The 24,570-nt window shown below is 41.2% G+C and overlaps 1 protein-coding gene across 1 annotated transcript in view; it reads right to left on the bottom strand.

Moving 5' to 3' along the window:
* The window catches only part of LOC124171236 (sialin-like), a 229,792-nt gene that overhangs the window by 88,177 nt on the left and 117,045 nt on the right, over positions 1-24,570 (bottom strand). The window contains exon 8 of the mRNA XM_046550379.1: positions 3,809-3,991. Coding sequence (XP_046406335.1) covers positions 3,809-3,991 — 183 coding nt within the window. The remainder of the gene's footprint in view (positions 1-3,808; positions 3,992-24,570) is intronic.

Genomic DNA, 24,570 nt, shown 5'->3' with positions numbered 1-24,570 from the left:
GCGAAATAATGTCATGACTATGTCTATGCGATGACTATGACGTCATAGCGAAAAGATTAATGCGGTGCTCCAGAGTTTTGATAAATTATAGGGCAACGATTGCTGTTAGCAAAACTTAAATCCTATTCATTAGTGTTTCATTACTCCAACTATATGACCAGAGCCATTTCAATTACCTATCCATGGCGTCCTGGCCATAGGGTGGAAGCTTACTCAATTAATAAAATCACTGGCTATACCTTTATTCCCTGCTGATGAAATAATTCAGCCATTTTACAATCGAGGGTGAGTTAGTATTCGATATTTCTTAACACTTTGAGTGCCGGCTGCTAAATTTAAAGCCCTACTGAAAAATCCAGCAATTTCTACTATATTCGTAATTTTTAAAAAATTACGAATTTCCGACGTAAAAATTTCGTAATACAACGGTAATAAATTTTCCGGAGACGCCGCGAAACAACACCGCAGTTCTTACATCTCACATTTCTTTCCTCCACGCTGGAGTACCCACACTGAAGAACGTGCGAGACGTCGATTTATGGCATCATAGTTTAAGTAATGTTTCTCACAAATCAGAGGCGATAAAAGCATTTACTTTCTTTCTTCGAATTCATGGACTGATATCCACTTTGTCGAATAAAGGAAATATGATATCTACATCTGCAATACTATCATCTTAGTTGAGTGTTAAATGAACGGGGGAAAGGGCCGACAGAGATCACGAAACCGAAAATCTGTAGTCAATTCTTTTCCATTTTCTGCGTTAATTTAATCGCATATGTTCTTACAAGTTGAGTGAAATGATTCCCCAAGTCCGTCCTATGCATATGTTCTTCAAAAATATCCCTCTGCATCCGCTAAACAATTTTACTTGCCATGAAAACGCATATGTTGCTGTTATTGTGTCCACGATTAAGTGTTTGCATTCTGCCGGTTCGCTACAAGGTGACGGGAACACAATGACGTCACGCGGCCCGGCCGCCATCCTTTCTGTGTTTTCAGCTGAGACCACCTGAGCGCACCTTGGCAGGCCTGAACAAGAAGGGCAAGGGAATGAATGATCCCTTCCCACTCAGCCTCCGCCAGCGCATGCACACTTGTATTCGCCAACGCCGTGTTCGCTCCGCAATTTCCTTCCAATGATAAGCCTTTCCATCCCCTCCGCGTCCCTCCTCTGGCCTCTTGCTGATGAGCCTGTTATCTTGAGAATTGCAGTATTTCGAATAACTTCCGCAAGCAGTGACAGACTCGTAGCTTACCTCAAGTCTGCCCTTGCGTTACCATGGTTACCAAGGCTTATTTACCACGAGGGACAGGTGAGTGGCGTGAGTATCGTGACCTGAGATACTTCTGAAGCCCATCTCACATGAGGCAAGTGACGAGGTCGTTCACTCAGATCGGAAATCACAATTAATTTGAATTAATTTGGTAGATGGAAGAGAAAGATAATTTTCGACGAAAAAAATCTTTCTTGCTCCACCATTCTCGCATGAAATTAAAATGAAAAAAAGAAACGCGAAAGTCGGCCCCCACTGATGCAATGTCTGGTTCCCACCCTTAAGTACTTTTCTGACGCCCTTATTGTTCCGGTTCATAAACTATCATCGGAAAAACTATTGATTGAGGGAAGGTATGGCTCGTAAAAATGCAAAGCGCCACGAGCGACGCGAGGCCGATGCGAGGAAGAGGCTGAGAAAAGGTGACTTGATCGACAGGGGTGTGTGACATCAGCAACTTCTCTCCGAAAGGGTTGAGGGCGTCAATTTTTCGCCGCGAATAGCTCGTGAAGTAGGGGACGGATCAAAAAATGAAAGAATTAACACGTGTCTTCATTTTTCAAACTCTATCAAAATGGATAATTAAAAGAAATTGGTGAACGAGGTGAAGGAGCGCAACGACACGCACGCATGAAATTCGAAATGCATCTTGTAACGCGGTGGAATGCATGAGCGTAAATATGAGACGCGGAAATACATCCGAATAATAAAAACGGGGATTCATATTTGGAGATGCGGCCGATATGAAGGACAAAGTAAGGCATATCATCAAAGGAACTTTCCACCATCTCCCAAGGTGCATTTCACTTACATATGGCAAGGGACTAACTTCATCGATAAACACAGGTCATTCGTAACTTAGCTGACGAAATCTATTGAAGTAAGGAAGGCTCGCCGAACTTACTGGTTTTCTTCAAAATTCCTTTACAATAAAATTCAGCTCCGATTTAAATTCAGTTTTTAAATACCACTTACAAGTGATACGCAATTGTACGTGGAAATCGAAGAATACGAAACGTATTGTGAATATAAGTATATGTAGAATCATAATTAGATCGCAATAGGGATACCCATTAGATTGTGCCACTCTCCGTTACTTTGTTAAGGGGCACTTACTTACAACACGAGTTCTGAAACTGAACAAACTACGAGGACAACATTACTTCTCAATAGGGTGGTTTCCGATAACTTTTATAGCCTAAATCGAAAGATTATTAATCCTGGAGTGCGCATTTCACGCTCTTAGATTTTCGAATGATGATATCTATTTTTCGCTACTAAACGAAAATTGAAAATTGTCAAGCGCGCGAAAACGCGACGGCTAAGTAGGAATGATGAGAAAAGTCCGTGTGACGTATTTCTAGTTCCAGCTGTCGGAGTGTGAGGTGACCTTGGGGCGAGGCTTGAGCGCTGATAGACGCAGGCTGCTAGCAGGTAGCGTACCCTGCTAGCAGGTAGCGCTTGGCTTAAATAAGGATTATTATTACCCTATCAAACGAAGGAAACTTTCCGAACTTAGGTATTTTTAATGTGTGATTATTAAGAGATGTTTCCCTGATCTCTGTGCCTCATGCATGCATTAGTAATCTCAGACAATGTAAAACTCCTATCTACTCGTGTAGAAACTAGGTCCCTTTGACGTCACGTGGAGTGGAATCGCATGGGCGTCAATCTGGCCGTTTAAAAATGAGGTTAAAATTGACCGTTGCCATTCGTCCAAACTGGGATATCTAAAACCAAATAATTTCTATATTATGAATACACTAATGGTGGGTAAGGAATCGCAATCAATACATTTCGTTTTCTTTGATGGGGGAAACTACCCTATTGAGCCAACCCGCTTAGAGTGATGATAGAAAGTTCCAAAAGTTTTTGATGTTGTATTTGGGAATCAATACATGCTGCTTAGCTAATAAATATCAACATTGAAAACAATTTCACAACTATGGGCCTTTATTAACCATAATCAATGCACTTTTTACATTAAAAATAAAGATAAATGCATCTATAAATTCAAATAAATGTTTTCATTTAATTATTTCGCGAGCCTATGCATCAAGGGTAGAGGAGGATAGAATCTGCAAGTGGAAATCATGTACGAGTCTATTCTTCCCGTTGCGTGGACCAATAAGATCAGATCACTAAAAACCATAATTACATCTCACCAATAAAATTATTAAGATGTCTCCGGTAATGAATCAAAAATATTTGTCAAGACGCATAAAATGGCATTGACTTCACCCTACTGCTTTACATAGTCTAAACGTTATAGCACAATCAAGATGAAAACTGATCCTATTCACTCCATTCTACGGTAATTAGCCAATCAGCAACTATTATATTAAAGAAACGCGTAAGAGGCATAATTGTACGTAAAAGTATGTTTTCCTAATACAGTAACATTTGGAGCTTTAGATTAATGAGAATTTTTAATCTTTTCTGAGGAAAATATTTAGAGGAACGGGCAACGACACATACGCGACAGAATATGAGAATAACTCGATATTCGATTAGCATTAGCAAATACTTACATAGGACATGGAGAAGCCATACACAATCTGAAGATACTGCGTGACAGCTAGAAGGAATGTAGTTTGACCCCAGTGATATCCAAAGCTAGCCCATGCACAGGCCCACACTGGACCCGAGAGCAGGAACGCTTTGAACGGGAATCTGTTTATCCCGCAGCACGACTCCCCACCACCTTCCGCCGACTGAAATAATAAATCATGAGATTTGAAATTAACATAGCACGCACACCAAATATGTAGGCTTGAAAATACTTATCAATACTCATCACGAAAACATTTCTTTCGTGACTAACATAGATATTTGCATTCCATATCCTTCAACAAATGTGACTGATTAAAATCAAACAGAAATCCGATAGAAATAATGAGAGTCGGATAATTAGCCAACGATAACTACCTGTCACTAATAACCTCCTTCTACTGCATAGTACTTTCAACAGGAAATTATTCTCCGAACCGTGAGTTGGACCACGGGTATTTGATTACCCGAATCACTGCGCTGACCATTAGGCCCCGCGCACACGGAGTGACTATTTTGTGACTACAATTGGAAACCAGTTGCGTCGGTTGGCAACCAGTTTACAACTGAAATAAAACTTCTGTCCGCACACGATTGTACTGACAAAGGGCCGGTCGTGAATTAGATGCGTCTATTGTGCAATTAGTGAGGTGTTTATTTATTGCGGTACGTGTTTTTAAGGCCTTGGCTTGGCCGTGTGCGCTTACTATGACGGGCTCAGACTAAGATGACGTCGTTAACTATTATCAATATTGAAAGCGATAGATAGTTTATGGTTGTACAGAGCTTCATGCTTCTTTACTGCTCCATAGAGCTTCATGTTGAGTTCTTGATCACCCATGTTGATATTTACACTATACGGCCGTCAAAACACTACTTGGTCCCGTGCAACTCGAGTCTGCAACGCAACTGCAACCGCGGGCCCACGGTTGTATGCGACCGTTCTCAGATTGGTTTGAGATCGTCAAATATCAGTCGTTTTGCATGCGACTCCCAAATCCAATACATTGTCGAGGTCACAAAACAATGCGCGGTCAACTGGTTTGCAACTGTACCGAGAGAACAGTCGCACCGTGTGCGCTGGGCCTTACGCTTTCTCTGATTCCTCGAGAAATTTTCCTGCGGTTCATCCAATATGACAAAACGATGAAGGAAGTACTTCCATATGAGAGCCAAAACCATATGAGAGCCAAAAACTTCACCTAACGCCAAGTACGGAGATAAATGTAACGCTCTATTTAAAACCCGCCAAATGAATGGCGATGAAATCCGTGTATAGAAGTGCGTTGAAACTCATACTATTAATGTACATTTGGACCAAAAATAAACGATGATCTCAAATAACGTAATGTACCATCTAAAATTACACATTCTTCAGTATTTCCGATCGTTCAATCGAATGGAAGACGAAAAATATAAATTATATTCAGAGGAAACTCATATTTTCCACGGTGAGCAGTTACCCACAGCTAGCCAAAAGAAGACCGCTTGGATCGTATATCATTACCATTAAATAGTCCTTCAACTCGGGCAGCCACTGGGTGCAATACTTCATTCTCAAGGTTTCCACGTTCATTTGCGTCTCACTTTGACAGCAATTCCTCCTGGCAGAATGAATAAAGAGGATCATCCATTTATATCGGATTTATCGCCAAGAGTCGGTGAAAAGGTAGATAGAGCTCGTCTTTTTCACTGACTCTAGGCAGCAAAACGCGTGGGAGGGGCGGAAAAATGAAAACATACAGTGATCACGGTCGCAAGAAAATCCCACGGCATCCTCCCCTCCAAATCAAAGGTTTGATGCCGAAAGGAGAGACACCGAATATGCGGGGGAAGGTAGAACCGTCAGCGAGCGAGGAAGACAGATTCAAGAGAGGGCTAAATAGTCACGGGATGAGGGAAATAGGTCGTGAAATTGGAATAACGTAAATGACGACATGTGGGGAGAATCGCTAAAGGAAGAATTGCGCCAATAAACGATATCCCCGTCCCAGAAGTATATATTCCACGTCACCGGAAAAATCCAAGGGTAAAAAGTTATGAGATTAATTAGTTTCCGCAAGCAGGAAATTCGGCCATATAACTCGGAGAGAAACTCCAGTCGAATTTTATACAAAGTAATCGGAATCGAGTAGGAAGATGGAATAAGAGGAGGATGGAGAATAAGAGGAGAACGGATTAAATTTGAGTCCTCAGGAATCAACGTCGGTGGATGGCAATATAGGCCATGCAATACGGATGGATATTTCGCAGCAGACATGAAGAAGTATAATTATGTCAAAGGAGGGGAGTGAGATAATATAAAGCCTAATTTTCTACGGTTTTCGAGGGATCGGCGGCGCGTTTCAATTCTCCAAGGAAATCTACATCTACATAATACCCCGCGAGCCGCCTAAAAGGCGTGTGGCAGGGGATGTTAGGACACCAGCCGTTTACAACTATAAAAAAGTGCTCTAACGAGGTTGGGACTAGCGTTTATTAAAGTCCTTTATGGTTCGGGGGAAAAACGAATTCCCATATCTATCCGTTCGGCAAAACATCTCTCTTAATTTATCGCTTCTATCGGACCTGGAGACAATATGGCGACTCAAATCACCACTAGCGGCGCTAGCGTTGGTGACGTAATTTTTCAAAATGGCGGACACATTGGTGATTAAGTATGTTAATAGATTAGATCGCAACGAGCGTTATATGGCTATTTTGCTCCATCGTTTGTTATATTTTTCCTTAATATTAATCGATTACATAAGTAACGTATTTGAACGTCACAGTACAAAGGATTTTCCGTGTGTAGTGCACTTTTTCATTCAATATATATCGTTTTTTGAACCACTCTCCATGACATTGATGCACATTTATCTATTCCGTTGGTTCATTATTAACTTCATTTTAGAACTCTATCGTAATGTTTCAACTTGTAAAGCGTCTTGGAAAACACTAACGAGGCGTTGATCTCACTGAGGAAAACGACGGTGAGGAGAAATTAAGCGTTTCTCAATGTTACTCGGTGGCCTTATCGAACCCTGAAATAGGAACTCCGATCCATTACATTGCCTTCACATTCCTTTTTTGAAACAGTTTTCTCCATAAAACTTCCTCTTATTATACCCATGTTTGAACTGTGCTTTTAATGTCCTCATTGATGTAGATTTATTTTTACTTCAATGGCTCTGTATTGATGCAACTGCATGTTAACTGAAACTTAATTCATAAGCATTTTATCATTACTCTTCCTAAGAAATAACTTGTCTGATGATTAGGCCCATGATTGAACTGTGATTTTAATGTCCTCACTGTTGTTGACTTCAGTGGCCTTGTATTTATGAACCTACATGCCAACTGAGCCTTACTTAATGAAGATTTTATCCTTGCTCTTCATACGAAACCACTTGTTTGATGATTAGGTCCATGATTGAACTGTGACTTTAATGTCCTCACTGTTGTTGACTTCAATGGCCTTGTATTTATGAACCTACATGCCAACTGAGCCTTACTTAATGAAGATTTTATCCTTGCTCTTCATAAGAAACCACTTGTCTGATGATTAGGCCCATGATTGAACTGTGATTTTAATGTCCTCACTGTTGTTGACTTCAATGGCCTTGTATTTATGAACCTACATGCCAACTGAGCCTTACTTAATGAAGATTTTATCCTTGCTCTTCATAAGAAACCACTTGTCTGATGATTAGGCCCATGATTGAACTGTGATTTTAATGTCCTCACTGTTGTTGACTTCAATGGCCTTGTATTTATGAACCTACATGCCAACTGAGCCTTACTTAATGAAGATTTTATCCTTGCTCTTCATAAGAAACCACTTGTCTGATGATTAGGCCCATGATTGAACTGTGATTTTAATGTCCTCACTGTTGTTGACTTCAATGGCCTTGTATTTATGAACCTACATGCCAACTGAGCCTTACTTAATGAAGATTTTATCCTTGCTCTTCATACGAAACCACTTGTTTGATGATTAGGTCCATGATTGAACTGTGATTTTAATGTCCTCACTGTTGTTGACTTCAATGGCCTTGTATTTATGAACCTACATGCCAACTGAGCCTTACTTAATGAAGATTTTATCCTTGCTCTTCATACGAAACCACTTGTTTGATGATTAGGTCCATGATTGAACTGTGACTTTAATGTCCTCACTGTTGTTCACTTCAATGGCCTTGTATTTATGAACCTACATGCCAACTGAGCCTTACTTAATGAAGATTTTATCCTTGCTCTTCATACGAAACCACTTATTTGATGATTAGGTCCATGATTGAACTGCGATTTTAATGTCCTCACTGTTGTTGACTTCAATGGCCTTGTATTTATGAACCTACATGCCAACTGAGCCTTACTTAATGAAGATTTTATCCTTGCTCTTCATACGAAACCACTTGTTTGATGATTAGGTCCATGATTGAACTGTGACTTTAATGTCCTCACTGTTGTTGACTTCAATGGCCTTGTATTTATGAACCTACATGCCAACTGAGCCTTACTTAATGAAGATTTTATCCTTGCTCTTCATAAGAAACCACTTGTCTGATGATTAGGCCCATGATTGAACTGTGACTTTAATGTCCTAACTGTTGTTGACTTCAATGGCCTTGTATTTATGAACCTACATGCCAACTGAGCCTTACTTAATGAAGATTTTATCCTTGCTCTTCATAAGAAACCACTTGTCTGATGATTAGGCCCATGATTGAACTGTGATTTTAATGTCCTCACTGTTGTTGACTTCAATGGCCTTGTATTTATGAACCTACATGCCAACTGAGCCTTACTTAATGAAGATTTTATCCTTGCTCTTCATAAGAAACCACATGTCTGATGATTAGGCCCATGATTGAACTGTGATTTTAATGTCCTCACTGTTGTTGACTTCAATGGCCTTGTATTTATGAACCTACATGCCAACTGAGCCTTACTTAATGAAGATTTTATCCTTGCTCTTCATAAGAAACCACTTGTCTGATGATTAGGCCCATGATTGAACTGTGATTTTAATGTCCTCACTGTTGTTGACTTCAATGGCCTTGTATTTATGAACCTACCTGCCAACTGAGCCTTACTTAATGAAGATTTTATCCTTGCTCTTCATACGAAACCACTTGTTTGATGATTAGGTCCATGATTGAACTGTGACTTTAATGTCCTCACTGTTGTTGACTTCAATGGCCTTGTATTTATGAACCTACATGCCAACTGAGCCTTACTTAATGAAGATTTTATCCTTGCTCTTCATAAGAAACCACTTGTCTGATGATTAGGCCCATGATTGAACTGTGATTTTAATGTCCTCACTGTTGTTGACTTCAATGGCCTTGTATTTATGAACCTACATGCCAACTGAGCCTTACTTAATGAAGATTTTATCCTTGCTCTTCATAAGAAACCACTTGTCTGATGATTAGGCCCATGATTGAACTGTGATTTTAATGTCCTCACTGTTGTTGACTTCAATGGCCTTGTATTTATGAACCTACATGCCAACTGAGCCTTACTTAATGAAGATTTTATCCTTGCTCTTCATAAGAAACCACTTGTCTGATGATTAGGCCCATGATTGAACTGTGATTTTAATGTCCTCACTGTTGTTGACTTCAATGGCCTTGTATTTATGAACCTACATGCCAACTGAGCCTTACTTAATGAAGATTTTATCCTTGCTCTTCATACGAAACCACTTGTTTGATGATTAGGTCCATGATTGAACTGTGACTTTAATGTCCTCACTGTTGTTGACTTCAATGGCCTTGTATTTATGAACCTACATGCCAACTGAGCCTTACTTAATGAAGATTTTATCCTTGCTCTTCATACGAAACCACTTGTTTGATGATTAGGTCCATGATTGAACTGTGATTTTAATGTCCTCACTGTTGTTGACTTCAATGGCCTTGTATTTATGAACCTTCATGCCAACTGAGCCTTATTTAATGAAGATTTTATCCTTGCTCTTCATAAGAAACCACTTGTTTGATGATTTGGCCCATGATTGAACTGTGATTTTAATGTCCTCACTGTTGTTGACATCAATGGCTTTGTATTTATGAACGAGGTTGCTAACTGAACTATTTTATATTGACTTCGAAGCCCTTTATGTTATCCATCTGCCACTTTTCTATGTATGTAGTGTACCACAAATGTTTTTTCTTGCCCCCCAAGTTTATATCCTTGATCTAATTGTGAATAGGAAACCCATCACTAAATTCTTCCTTAGAGTCAACACTCATGTAATCTTCATAACCTTGGTACTCTCTACCTACCTCTTCCTTGTATCCTGTTTTTAAAATGTCCAAAAAGTATAATAAAAAAATGAATTCACGTAAAATTTTCTTCAATTTTGCTTAAGGCCATCCTAATTTTCTGTGGTATTGCTGGTACCTCGCGTCTGAGCTTAAAGCCACCGAGTGCGTCCACCGGGTTGCGGATGGTGGGTCGACCTTTAGATATAGAGGTTAGCTACGAGATAAGCGAGTTCTCTCGTCGAATAAGCAGTCGTGGGCAAAAAGCGGCGGTATTCTGAGGGGGTATTGGGCTACCCTTGGGTAAGGTAGACCATTTAAAAGATACCAAAACCTGTGAAGATACCGTGACTTGGCGACTGGGGGCCGCCAATAATTATGCCTCTCATCACCCGGGGGAGAGGGCAGCAGCTCTTCTTCACATGTGCGAAGGTGGAGACCATACCGGTCGGTACAGCGACACACATTCCACTACGGGCGTGGTAACATTTACTTTAACGGCTGTAGTACTGCGATGTGGAAGGCAAGGGGAAACCACCACATTATCATCCCGAGGAGTCACAGCTACTCCACTCAATTTATATAATGACATGATGGAATTCTCTCGGGTAAAATATTCCGGAGGTAAACTAGTCCCCCATTCGGATCTCCGGGCGGGGACTACTCGAGAGGGTACATCGGTCAAACGAGATAGAATGTTACGGATAGGAACATGGAACGTCAGAGCACTTCGTACCTGCGGTAAGCTAGAGAACTTGAAGGTGGAGATGCGAAGAATGAACCTCGATGTATTAGGCATCAGCAAAATGAAGTGGCCCCGGGAAGGAGACTTTTGGAGTGGAAGCTACAGAATGATACACAAGGGATCGCTAAATGGTAATGCGGGAGTAGGCATAATGCTTAGAAAGAGCGCCGGGATGCGTGTTAAAAGCTACCTGCAGTTTAATGAAAGCATAGTAGTGGTGAAGATAGATACTAAACCCGTAGCTACTGTAGTGGTACAGGTTTACATGCCTACGTCAGATTATGAAGACGAAGAAGTAGAAGATGTCTACCAAGATATAGCGGAAGTTATCAAGCAGGTAAGAGGGGAAGAAAACCTTATTATTTTAGGTGACTGGAACGCCGTCGTCGGCGAAGGTCAAGACGGAATAATAACTGGGAAATATGGGTTGGGTAACCGAAATGAAAGAGGAGAAAGGCTACTTGAATTCTGCACGGAGCACAGGCTAGTGGTTGCCAACACTTTATTCAAAAATCCCCTGCGAAGAAGATACACGTGGAAGATGCCAGGAGACCGTAGAGGATTCCAAATCGACTACATTCTAGTGAAACAAAGATTCAGGAACCAGGTGAAGGACTGCAAAAGTTATCCAGGGGCAGATATCGATAGTGACCATAATTTAGTTATGATGAAATGCCACCTTAAATTTAAAAAGTTGAAGAAAGCCGTGAAAAACATATGGCAGGTTGAAAAATTTAGGGAGGTTCAGCATCAACTGGCTTTTAAAGAGGCTGTAGAAAATAAAATAGGGGAGGATACGACCAACAAACCAATGGAAGAGAGTTGGAAAACCATTAGAAGTGGTCTGCAGGCGGCAGCTGAGGAAGTTCTTGGTAAAAGAAGAGTCGTTATGAAAAAACCATGGATCACGCAGGAAGTATTAGATCTCATTGAAGAAAGAAGAAAATACAAGGCTGCGAAAACAGAGGAAGGACAGAATCGTTACAAGAGGATAAGGAACGAAATATGTCGTAAAGCGCGGAAGGCTAGAGAAACGTGGATGAAAAGCATTTGCGAAGACGGGCAAAACAATCTTAAACATGGAAAAGTAGAGGCCGCTTATAGGATAGTGAAGAACCACTTTAAGGAAAGGGGCGTAAGATGTAATACCCTTAGGGACAAAAACGGAGAACTATTGATTGAAAACAAAGAAAAAGGGAAGAGATGGAAGGAATATCTGGAAGATTTGTACAAAGGAAATTGCCTCAGAACGAATGCTATCGAAAACGAGAGGGAAGTGGATGCCGATGACATGGGAGCCCCAATTTTAAGATATGGAATTTGATGCGGCTGTAAGAGACCTCAGGATAAAAAAAGCGTCTGGCATTGATGACATTCCTGCAGAACTAATCAAAAATTCAGGAGAGAAGACGTTGAACCAGCTATACAAAATCATTAGTGAAATGTATACGACAGGTAGGATACCAAAGGATTTCGAGAGGAACATTATAATCCCTATTCCTAAGAAGAAAAGAGCGGAGAAGTGCGAAGATTTTAGGACCATAAGCCTTACTACACATGCATCAAAGATACTGACAAGGATCATCTATAGAAGAATAGAACGAAAAGCAAAAGAGTACTTGGATGAGGACCAATTTGGATTCAGAAAAAACAAAGGCACAAGGGAAGCAATATTGGCCTTAAGACTGCTCATTAAAAAGAGAATGGAAAAGAACAAGCCAACATTCGTTGCGTTTGTGGACTTAGAGAAAGCATTTGACAACGTGGATTGGAGCACAATGCTTGGAATCCTAAAGGAAATTGGGGTTCTTTATAATGACAGAAGAATCATCCACAGTTTATACAAAAACCAAGTAGCCGTGATAAAATCAGGGCCCAGCTGTGAAGAAGCAAGAATTAAGAAAGGAGTGCGACAAGGCTGTACATTGTCACCCGTAATTTTCAACCTTTACATTGAGAAAGCCATCAATGAAATGAAAGAAAAGGAATTGGGAGTGAATATCCATGGAGAAAAAATTAGCATGCTAAGATTTGCCGATGACATAGCCGTTATAGCAGAAACAGAGAAGGATTTGAAAAATATTCTGGTTAATATGGGTAGGGTAATGAGTAGATATCAACTGAAAATAAGCACGAAGAAAACCAAGATCTTAGTATGCAGCAGAAGAGAAGAAGTGAAGACCAACATTAAAATAGGGAGGCAAAAACTGATGGAGGTGGATGAATTCTGTTATTTGGGAAGAAAGATAACTAGTGACGGGAGAAGCAAGAAAGAAATTATCAGCAGAATAGCCCAGGCGAAGAGAGCATTCCACCAAAAGAGAGACCTGCTTACAGTGGGAAACTTAAATATAGAAGTAAAGAAACAATTTATAAGAACCTACATCTGGAGTATGCTCCTATACGGAAGTGAGGCATGGACAATGACCGCAGCGGAGAAAGCAAGGATAGAGGCCTTTGAAATGTGGTGCTACAGAAGAATGATGAAATTCAAATGGATCGACCGATTTAGTAACGAGGAAGTCCTAAGAAGGGTAGGAGAGAAGAGAAGCCTCATGAAAACCTTAGTAAGAAGACGGAACAACCTTATAGGCCACATCTTGAGACATGATGGCCTGATGAAGACAATCGTCGAAGGACAGGTGGAAGGCAAGAATGGAAAAGGAAGACCTCGAAAAAAATATATGGAACAAGTAAAGAGAGATGTGAAAGAGAAGAAATACGTAGGAGTGAAAAGATTAGCTGATAGGAGAACTGAGTTGAGAGCTGCGTCAAACCAATCCTAGGATTGTTGACCAGTGATGATGATGATTGCTGGTACCTTAGTTCATGGAATCTATTTTACCTGGTCACTTGTTGTTAGCTAATTTTGATGAATAATGGGGGACAGAGCCGAGGAGATTGACAGAAAGTAGTTGATGTTAGTAGGCTGTGATGATGAAAAGTACAGTGGAGTGGAGTGGTGAAAAAAGTAGTTGTTAATGTAGGTACTTGTAAACAAAGTGTTGCAGTGTGGAGAAGATTTAAGTCCAATTTAGTAATTGTCAGTGTATCATAGATGAAAGGAAAACCTTTGTTTTTATCCTTTAATGTTAAAATAAGTTGTGTTCTCAAAGTTGATCCTGAGTCAATATAGTTTATTGTCTGCATGTTGCACCTTTACTTTATTTAATCTATCCACTCCACCATCACTTGATAAGAGTCCAGTCACACTAAGTGACAGCCATCGAAGGGTATTTGTAAATTAAACTCAATAATTCTGGCCTCGTTGTGGTGGGACAAAGGCCTAACTTTGCAAGCTGAAGGTCATGGGTTCAAGAACTGCCTGAGATAGTTTTCCTCTCCAGTGCATGGGTGGTTGTGATTGTACATCATTAATTTTTAAAATACCTAATGTAATACCCACTTGTAACTTGTATTCACCACCAATGATAGGAAGCATCAAGTCAAAATTTCTTAGTCAACATTTGAGAGTAGAATCGTTTACGTTGTCTATTTTGAGTAATTTGTAGGGAAAGGGGCCAGTGAGTAGGAAGTAAGAAAGAATTTAGTGGTCTGGAATGGTTACACACTAGTACAGCAGCTGCATGATACCATTAGGCCAGGTCTGTACTTTAGCATGTCAACTGGATGTTTAGTTCGTAGTGACTGGAGAAAGACCAAAAAATATGTAGGTGGAGAGCTGAAATAAGCTATAAGTGGATGGAGTGATGAAAGAGACGGTGCAATTCAAAGAAATGATTGCATTGGCTTACTCAGCCACCATATCCATATTGCACTTCCACCTTATTTAACCTCTCCAATCCACCTTACTCTTCATCAGAGACTTATAGATAAGCACTTCTCATGAAAAAGACATAAATAATATTAAGGCATCCAGCTGGCCTTATAAGAATGGACCTGACTTCAAGTCATCACACACACAACTATCAGTAGAGTGTCTACAGAACAACTATCATAGAGCTATATGAGTACCTACCTATTGATACTGAGAAGCTTCTTCTAGGTAAAAGGAGCAAGGAAATAGGAGCATATATAAGAAGCATAGTGAGCCAAATGGTACCTACATGACGTATGGCTACAATAAGATACATTATTATCACCAAAGGTAGTGGTTTATTATTTTGCTCACACAGTGGGGAGAGTAACAAATAGAAAATATTTTAACTAGGTACTTTTATAAATGATTTCTACTTCAAATATCATATACTCTGAGGAGTTACAAATAATATAATATGAATGCCCTAAAGGAGGGTTAACTAGTAATATCACTTGGTTTTTTTTGGTCCATGACGCCGAAAAACAGTCACATTGCCGTTCATTTTCCTCTTGAATGAAATATAGGATATAAATGAGAGTGAACGACGACAGAAAAAGAAAGAAGAAGGAATGAAAGAAATTAAACTATAAATGCATGAGACTTATTAAGAGGTTATTACAGTTAATTCCCGAGACGAAATAATGGAAAAGACTGCTAGCAAAGTTCGAATACGTGAGAGGCTGAGCTGTGAGAAAAGAAAATTCAGTTACGTTACAGTTAAGATTTACATAAAATATACAGTTTTGGAGGTATCACAGACATGCGGGACAATAAGCGAAAGATCTATTAAAGAGGGATGATTGTCAGGCAAGAAGCCATCAGGCGTCAGGGATTACGATATGGCACAACGCAGCCTATATTCGGCATATGAGTTACACGTAAACAGTTCACTCTATCACCATCGCGCTGCTTACATTTTTCGCCGTTAGTTGGCGTCTTCCGGGCTGGAATCGCGAATAGTGTGGCTCTAATAATATGTTCTCTGTGTCTCTCTTAAAGATATCCATTCTCAATTGTTCAAGCAATCTAAGCCTAGCGCGCAGCCTCCGAGTCTCCAACGGCTCCCAGCCTAATTCGCTTAACATCTGGGTAACACTGTCTTTACGCCCGTAGCAGATTTTGACGAAACGCGCAGCCTTCCTTTGTATTTTATTCAGTTCGCGGATTAAGTCTTTCTGCACTGGATCCCATACGCTCGCTGCATATTCAAGGTGCGGTCGGACGAGAGCGAAATAGCACCTTTCTTTTACTTTCTCATCCGAAAATCTTCCCACAATACTCTTGACGAATCCTAATTTCTTCAGGGCTATGCCGCAAATATTCTTTATATGTATTCCCCACGTGAGGTTCGAGGTTATCGTAACTCCCAGGTACTTCACTTCGTCTGTTGCCTTTTTGTTAATACCATCCACTGCATAAACATGGTTAGAGTTGGACGAATTCCGCAAGAAATGTACCGCCATGCATTTGCTCAGATTAAGTTCGAGTCCCCACTCTTGGCTCCACAAATGTACATTGTTTAAGTCAGATGATAGAATTTCATAGTCAGAGTGATCACTAATTTCGCGGTAGATGACAGCGTCGTCAGCAAATAAACGTATTTTACTACTAATGCGGGAGCAGAGATCATTAATGTATATAATGAACAACAGGGGGCCGATTACGCTTCCTTGTGGAACACCTGATGTAACTTTCACAACATCAGAGCTAATTCCGCCAAGAACTGCTTTTTGTTTACGATCTCTGAGAAAGTCGCGTATCCAGTTTACAACTGTTTCGTTTAATCCGCACGACTGTAATTTGCATAAAAGTTTGTAATGCGTAAAGTGCGTCCGGGAAGGTTGGAGGTCGAAGAGCAGGTGGGAGAAGATAATGTATTTAAAAAAATATGTATATATTATGTATGGAAATAATGTAAAGAGATTATTAATTGAAACTATGAATATGTATGTTCTTTTTGGGACTTCAATCCACTTTACTTTCATTATGTAATTAATCATTACACTTGTTTCTTTTGTTCTTCGGTATCGTCTCGCGTGTCCCAAAAGGGGGGAGCATTGAGGCCAGATAGCCACTTACGTTACGTGTGTGATGTGTGTTAATGTGTTTTCTTTTATGTGTTTGTGGAGCATGAATGTTGAGAGGAGAGGGAGATAAATTGGAAGTTTACAGGCATGCCGCAGGACTGCAGCGAAGAGATTGGTCCTCTCTGAGGGCAGTCTTAAGGAAGATCGCCACTTTACTTCCGCGGCTGACCACGGCGGAGTAACTTGGGCGACGGGAGGCCAGCGGTCCAACTGCGATGCCAGTTTAAAGACCCGCGCGTAAGGAGAAGAGCGCGCGCGGGCCGAACAGATGACAAATTGTGTCGTCTGCTACGCGGTGTTGGGAAAAACGGCAACACTGTGGGTGCTAGGTAGTCAGCGTGGCGAAGGAAACCGTTCTCTCGCTCTGCAACCTTCCCGCTGGACGCACCTAACTTGAACTCTCCTGACTTGAGATAATTCTCAGTGATGAAGCATGGACTTCGGAGTATGTGGGTTGTATGATTGTGTGTGTGTTAGCGTAAGGTATGTGGCTGTTGGTTTCATTTTGGTTTAAGGGGAAAGATCAATTTATTGTTGTAATTTTGGGGGAACCCATATTTGGGACTATTCAGTGGACATTTGTCTCCAATTTATTTATTCATGTGTGTGAGGTTCGTCGAGTGCAGGGGTAATTGTGATGTCAGTGGATTGGAGTCGTTAGTGTGGATCAGGGAAACTCTTATTTTGTTTAATGCAATTGTCATTTTGTAGAAAACCCAAAAGGTGCAATTGTCAAATAAATGCCCAAGTTGTGGTACGATTTGTTTTATAGAAGTGATTCTCTTTTCTTTTGGTTTATTGATCCCTTGCGTGAGGTGTCCCGGACGAATCTTCGTGGTTCTTTTAGTTTTAATTAAATGATTTCTCCACTGTTAGCTAGTCGCGAGCAAGTTTATGTAACGCGGTACTACCCTCGTCTTTTGGGTTCTGAGATTTAGCATTGGTAGTTGTAAGAGGGTTACATTATGGCGTTACATATGGCGCCCAACGTGGGGCGCCTCAGGGGTCCTTAGGGGCCCGAGGGTCTCGAATTTGATTTTTTTGTAGAGTGGAGCTTTGCTATTGTTTTGTCGTTTGGAGTTGTTATATTTCTGCGTGCTACGAATTGTTGGCGTAATGTCGGAGGGTGGCGTTGAGGAGTTGATTGATTTAGAAGGGCGTGCGTCGACCCAAGTAGGCTCAATTCCTCAAGTTAGTTGGGTATATCACCTGCGTAAAAGTGGGTTAATAGCGGCATTGTTGGAAAGGAATTTAGTTGCAACCGGAAATGTGCCAGAATTGAGGGCTCGTCTTATTGCTCATGTGAGGGGAGAGTTGGGTGAGACTGAGGGTGAAGTAAGGTCGTATGGAGCAAATAGTCCCTCAAATGAAATCGTGCGTCAGAACCGACACGTTATGGATATTGTTAGGCGTTGGAATGTGAAGTTTTCTGGGGTAAAAGGGGATAGCGTTGGAAACTTTCTTATCAGAGTGCAAGAATTGCGGGAAGGTTATGGAGTATCGCAGGATCAGTTATTGAGGGGTTTACCAGAACTTTTGAAAGATACGGCTCTTTATTGGTTTCGTTTGAATAGATCCAAATTCACTACCTGGTCCGAGTTTGAGTTCGCGTTGAAAGATCGGTTTACCGATTATGATTTCCAAGAGCAGTTAGAACGCGAGATAAGGGAAAGGACTCAGGGGCCAAGTGAAGCATTAGCAGATTATTTGACAGGGCTTTGTACACTGTTAAATAGGTTGGAGCACACGCCCAGCGAGGCGCAGCAGTTGAGGTGGGCGTATCGTAATATGAAACCCGAGTATAAGCTATTCATAAGGCGGGGTGACTTCAATACACTAGAGGAGCTATCTTGTTTGGGGAAGGAATATGAATACATTCAGAAGTTGAAAAGCACTTTTCGTTCCCCACCGAATGCTTCTCAGTCTGTGGTTCCGGAGGCCGCTTATAAACCTCCCACTGTGAGGAAAAGTGCTTCGTCGGTGCGAGAGGTCGAGAAAACCTTTCAGAGTAAGCATGATAGCCATGCTATTGAGGCAGTCGCTTTGAATAGAGCAAGTCCGGCCGTGAATCAGGATTTGACCAGGCAGCGATCGCTAGTGAGGGCTAACTCCACGGAGGGGTTGGGAGGCTCGACGTCTTCGGCCACATTAGAGTCTAACCGGCTGCTATGTTGGAACTGCGGTCGAGTTGGTCATAGATTTTCTCGGTGTTCTTTACCTCTCAATCGTTTCTGTTTTGGTTGCGGTCGTCGCGACGTGACGAAAGCTTCTTGTAGAGATTGTCAGTCGGGAAACGGGAAAGGAGTTTCGATAGGAAGGGAATTAGGAGCTCCAACCCGTGGTGTCCCTTCGCGTTATCACAAAGAAAAAAAATAATTAATACCGACTTTCGCAAGGCTCGTCAATTTTCCAATTCGTCTGTTTCGAGTGATGGTAGATGGTATCTGGATTTAGTTATTGGATCCAATAGGTTAAGGGCCTTGGTAGATACGGGTTCCGGAAAAACGTATTTGGGTCTTGGAGGTTTGAGCCTAGTGAAAAATTTGGGGTTATCAATCAACTTGGTGCATGATACGAAGGTAACGGTAGCGAATGGCACTACAGCGCGTGTTCTAGGGTCAGTGGACTTGGCTATTAATTTAAAAGGAAAGACGAAGGTGATGAAAGTCTATATTTTGCCATGTTTATCGGTGCCGTGCATAGCTGGCAAGGATTTTCTTACGCGATTTGCTCTTCTGATAGATACGAGAGATAACGCGTGGAGTTTTTGTTCAGATCCTGGCGTGCGCTATACCTTTGAAAGGGAGAGTAAAATGACGGAGCGAATTCAGGGGGTATTTGCATTGAATGAATGGGAAAAGGAAATATTAAAACAATTTTTGGATAAGGAATTCAAGTTGTTTGATCCAATTTCGGGTTGCACTAATTTGGTATCACATCATATTGATGTTGGCACTAATATTCCGATAAAGCAAAGGTATTATCCCGTTAATCCCCGAATGCAGGAAGTAATAAATCAGGAGGTTGACCGATTGTTGAGGGAAGACATTATTGAGCCTTCGCAAAGTTCTTGGTCTAGTCCCGTAGTAGTAGTACGCAAGGGAGACGGGAAGTGTCGTTTTTGCCTTGATTTTAGAAAAGTGAATGCGGTTTCAAAAAAAGATGCCTATCCCTTACCTTATATGTCAGCTATTCTAGATAAATTGCGAAGTGCGAAATATCTCACGAAAATTGATTTGCATCAGGCTTACTTTCAAATTCCCTTGGATGAGGCAAGTAAAGAGATTACAGCGTTTACCGTTCCGGGAAGAGGGTTGTTCCAATTTAAACGGATGCCTTTTGGTCTTACGGCTGCACCGGCAACCTTTCAAAGATTATTAGACAGACTAATAGGTCCGGAGATGGAACCCCATTGTTTTGCATATTTAGATGACATAATATTAGTCACGGAAACTTTCGAACATCACCTTAGGTTGTTAAGTAAAGTTTTTCAGAAATTGAGGAGCGCGGGATTGCAGATAAATAGGGACAAATGCGAATGGTGCTGTCCACAAATTAGATATTTAGGCTTCATCATCAATGAACATGGTTTGTCCGTTGATCCGGAAAAGGTGGGTCCGGTGGTAAATTATCCCGTCCCGCGAAATATACAACAGTTGCGCAGATTTTTAGGAATGGCTTCATGGTATCGGCGCTTTGTGGGTAACTTTTCTTCGATAATCGCGCCATTGCGTCAATTACTGAAGAAGGGAGTGAAGTGGAGGTGGGGTCAGGAACAGCAACGTTCATTTGAGAAAATAAAAGAGTACCTGACTACCACGCCTGTTTTGGCTAGTCCAGACTTTAAAGAAACCTTTTATTTGCAAACAGATGCCAGCTCTGTTGGTTTAGGGGCTGTGTTAACCCAATTTTTAGATGGAGCCGAGCGGGTTATCGCGTACGCGAGTCGCTCATTGTCAGCGCAAGAGCAAAAATATTCGGTGACAGAGAAAGAATGTTTAAGCGTTCTATGGAGCATAAAAAAATTTCGTGTGTATCTGGAAGGCTATCATTTTGTGGTTATAACGGATCATAGTAGCTTAAGGTGGCTACATAAGTTGAATAAGCCCAATGGCCGTCTTGCGCGCTGGTCATTATCTCTTCAGGGGTATGACTTTGAGGTCCGACATAGAAAAGGATCCGAGCATGTGGTACCGGATGCGTTATCGCGCATACCGGAGTGTATCGATTTAGTTAATTCAGGGGCTGTGGAGTCACTTAGTGCGGACCCATGGTATAATAAGCGTTTTAGGCAAGTGCAGAATAATCCAGCCAATTATCCTGACTGGAAAATTGAAAACGGGGAGTTATATGTCCACCGTGCACAGGCTATAGATCATTTGTTAGAGGGAAGTAGTTGTCCGTGGAAATTGTGTATTCCAAAAGAGAGAGTCGGAGGAGTACTGAAAGAAAATCACGATACAACGCAAGCAGGTCATCAAGGGGTAGAAAAGACTTGTTCACGGATTAAACAACTTTATTACTGGCCCGGGTTGGTGTTGGATGTTGCTCGTTATGTCCGTAGGTGTGACATATGTCAAAGATACAAGGTGGAACAACGAAGACCCGCGGGTAAGATGGGAACCAGAGAGGTTCAGGAACCTTGGCTAGTGGTAGCTACAGATATTATGGGGCCTTTAGTTCGTTCGTCAAAGGGAAATCAGTATATTATCGTTTTTCAGGATTTATTTACTAAGTGGGTGGAGTTAAGGGCAGTTAGGCATGCTACGGCTGAAACAGTCAAGGCTGCGTTTCGAGAGTTAGTGATTTTGCGTTGGGGAGCACCAAAATTTTTAGTTTCGGACAATGGTCCGCAATATGTTAATCGTATTATGTCGCAGCTGGCGGAAGATCATGGCATTTTATTATCATTTACTCCCCCATATCACCCGCAAGCCAACCCCGTTGAGCGGGTTAATAGAGTTTTAAAAACGATGATATCCTCTTTTGTTAAAGAAAATCACAAGAAGTGGGATATACATTTGAATGATTTTTGTTATGCAATAAATTCGGCGGTTCATTCTTCCACAGGATATTCCCCCGCATTATTAAATTTTGGGCGAGAATTGCACATTTGCAGGTCGGAAAGGAGCACCCGAGAAGTAACGGATGCTGTTGTAGTACGTCCAGTTAAAGAGTGGGTTGGGCGTTTAAAGAATTTAAAGGAGTTGCACGATTTGGTGCAGCGTAATCTAACGGAGGCCTACTGTCGGCAGGGTAAATATTATAATTTACGCCATAGAGATCGCGAATATTTCCCTGGTGATTTAGTACTGAAGCGAAACTTCGTTTTGTCTTCAGCCGCACAAAACTTTTCGTCTAAATTGTCGCCTAAGTTTGTAGGACCCTATCGCATTTTACGATCAATCTCTCGCAATGTGTATGAATTGGAGACAGATCAACGTCAAAGTATTGGAAAATGGCATGTAAAAGATTTGAAGCCATACCTGAGCCCTAACACAATTTTTTTTGTTAAGTAAGGGGGGGATTTGTAATGCGTGAAGTGCGTCCGGGAAGGTTGGAGGTCGAAGAGCAGGTGGGAGAAGATAATGTATTTAAAAAAATATGTATATATTATGTATGGAAATAATGTAAAGAGATTATTAATTGAAACTATGAATATGTATGTTCTTTTTGGGACTTCAATCCACTTTACTTTCATTATGTAATTAATCATTACACTTGTTTCTTTTGTTCTTCGGTATCGTCTCGCGTGTCCCAAAAGGGGGGAGCATTGAGGCCAGATAGCCACTTACGTTACGTGTGTGATGTGTGTTAATGTGTTTTCTTTTATGTGTTTGTGGAGCATGAATGTTGAGAGGAGAGGGAGATAAATTGGAAGTTTACAGGCATGCCGCAGGACTGCAGCGAAGAGATTGGTCCTCTCTGAGGGCAGTCTTAAGGAAGATCGCCACTTTACTTCCGCGGCTGACCACGGCGGAGTAACTTGGGCGACGGGAGGCCAGCGGTCCAACTGCGATGCCAGTTTAAAGACCCGCGCGTAAGGAGAAGAGCGCGCGCGGGCCGAACAGATGACAAATTGTGTCGTCTGCTACGCGGTGTTGGGAAAAACGGCAACACTGTGGGTGCTAGGTAGTCAGCGTGGCGAAGGAAACCGTTCTCTCGCTCTGCAACCTTCCCGCTGGACGCACCTAACTTGAACTCTCCTGACTTGAGATAATTCTCAGTGATGAAGCATGGACTTCGGAGTATGTGGGTTGTATGATTGTGTGTGTGTTAGCGTAAGGTATGTGGCTGTTGGTTTCATTTTGGTTTAAGGGGAAAGATCAATTTATTGTTGTAATTTTGGGGGAACCCATATTTGGGACTATTCAGTGGACATTTGTCTCCAATTTATTTATTCATGTGTGTGAGGTTCGTCGAGTGCAGGGGTAATTGTGATGTCAGTGGATTGGAGTCGTTAGTGTGGATCAGGGAAACTCTTATTTTGTTTAATGCAATTGTCATTTTGTAGAAAACCCAAAAGGTGCAATTGTCAAATAAATGCCCAAGTTGTGGTACGATTTGTTTTATAGAAGTGATTCTCTTTTCTTTTGGTTTATTGATCCCTTGCGTGAGGTGTCCCGGACGAATCTTCGTGGTTCTTTTAGTTTTAATTAAATGATTTCTCCACTGTTAGCTAGTCGCGAGCAAGTTTATGTAACGCGGTACTACCCTCGTCTTTTGGGTTCTGAGATTTAGCATTGGTAGTTGTAAGAGGGTTACATTATGGCGTTACAAGTTTGTTGTGAGGTACAGTGTCGAAAGCTTTCTTAAAATCTAGAAATAGTGCGTCAACTTGTCTTTTCGATTCACCAGATTTTATAACGTCGTGAAGAAAGAGCGCAAGCTGTGTTTCGCATGATCTACCTTTTCGGAATCCGTGCTGACAGTCATGGAGGAAGTTACGTCTGTCCAAGAAAGTCATGATATTGCTAACGATGATATTCTCAAGTATCTTGCCTATAATCGATGTTAATGAAATCGGGCGGTATGTGCCTGGGTCATGTCTGTTTCCCTTTTTGAATATGGGTGTAACGCTTGCAGTTTTCCAGTTTAGCGGTAACTTCCCTTCGGAGAGTGACTTCTTGAATATAATCTCTAAGTAAGGTGCGATCTGTTGAGCTAACTCCTTGAGGACACGCGCGGGTATTCCCTCCGGACCCGGAGATTTACTATTCTTAATCGATTGTAGTTGTTTAGTTATCCCATCACGTTGTATAGATATTTCTTCCATCGATTCCTCAGTATATGGAATGTCTAAATTGAATTGAGTATCGTCAGTAGTGTATACACTTTCGAAGTGGGAATTTAAAGTGTTAGCTTTGTCAATATTTTCGGTGACAAGTTTACCATCTTTATCAAATAACGAATCTACGGTTGAATGTTTTCCCTGAAGCTCTCTCGCGTACGACCAAAAGGATTTCGGATTTTCTTCGAGTAATTCACCGAGAACTTTTTTCTTAAACTTTCGCATTGCAGTTCGCATTGATTTCTTGGTTATTGAGCGTTGTGCAGCGTAAATTTCTCTAGCTTCAAGTTCCTTCGATTAATTACGTGACGTAATGGACTTTCTGTACAAATTTTATAGTTTTCTCTGTTTCCTAAGTTCTCTTCTGACATCGTTGTTGTACCAGCGAGGTTCCTTATTATCACATTTCAGTTTTTGCGGAATATGTTCGTTGATTCCTTGGCGCAGAATTTTTAAGAAACGTGTCCATATTACATCTGTGCTTTGGTCCTTTGATGTAACAACGAATATTTTGTAGGAGTCATTAAGCATCTCGCCAAATTTAGT

This window comes from Ischnura elegans, chromosome X (assembly GCF_921293095.1).
Source record: "Ischnura elegans chromosome X, ioIscEleg1.1, whole genome shotgun sequence".
In the NCBI taxonomy this organism is placed as follows: domain Eukaryota; kingdom Metazoa; phylum Arthropoda; class Insecta; order Odonata; family Coenagrionidae; genus Ischnura; species Ischnura elegans.
This window is presented reverse-complemented; position numbering and strand designations above follow the sequence as displayed.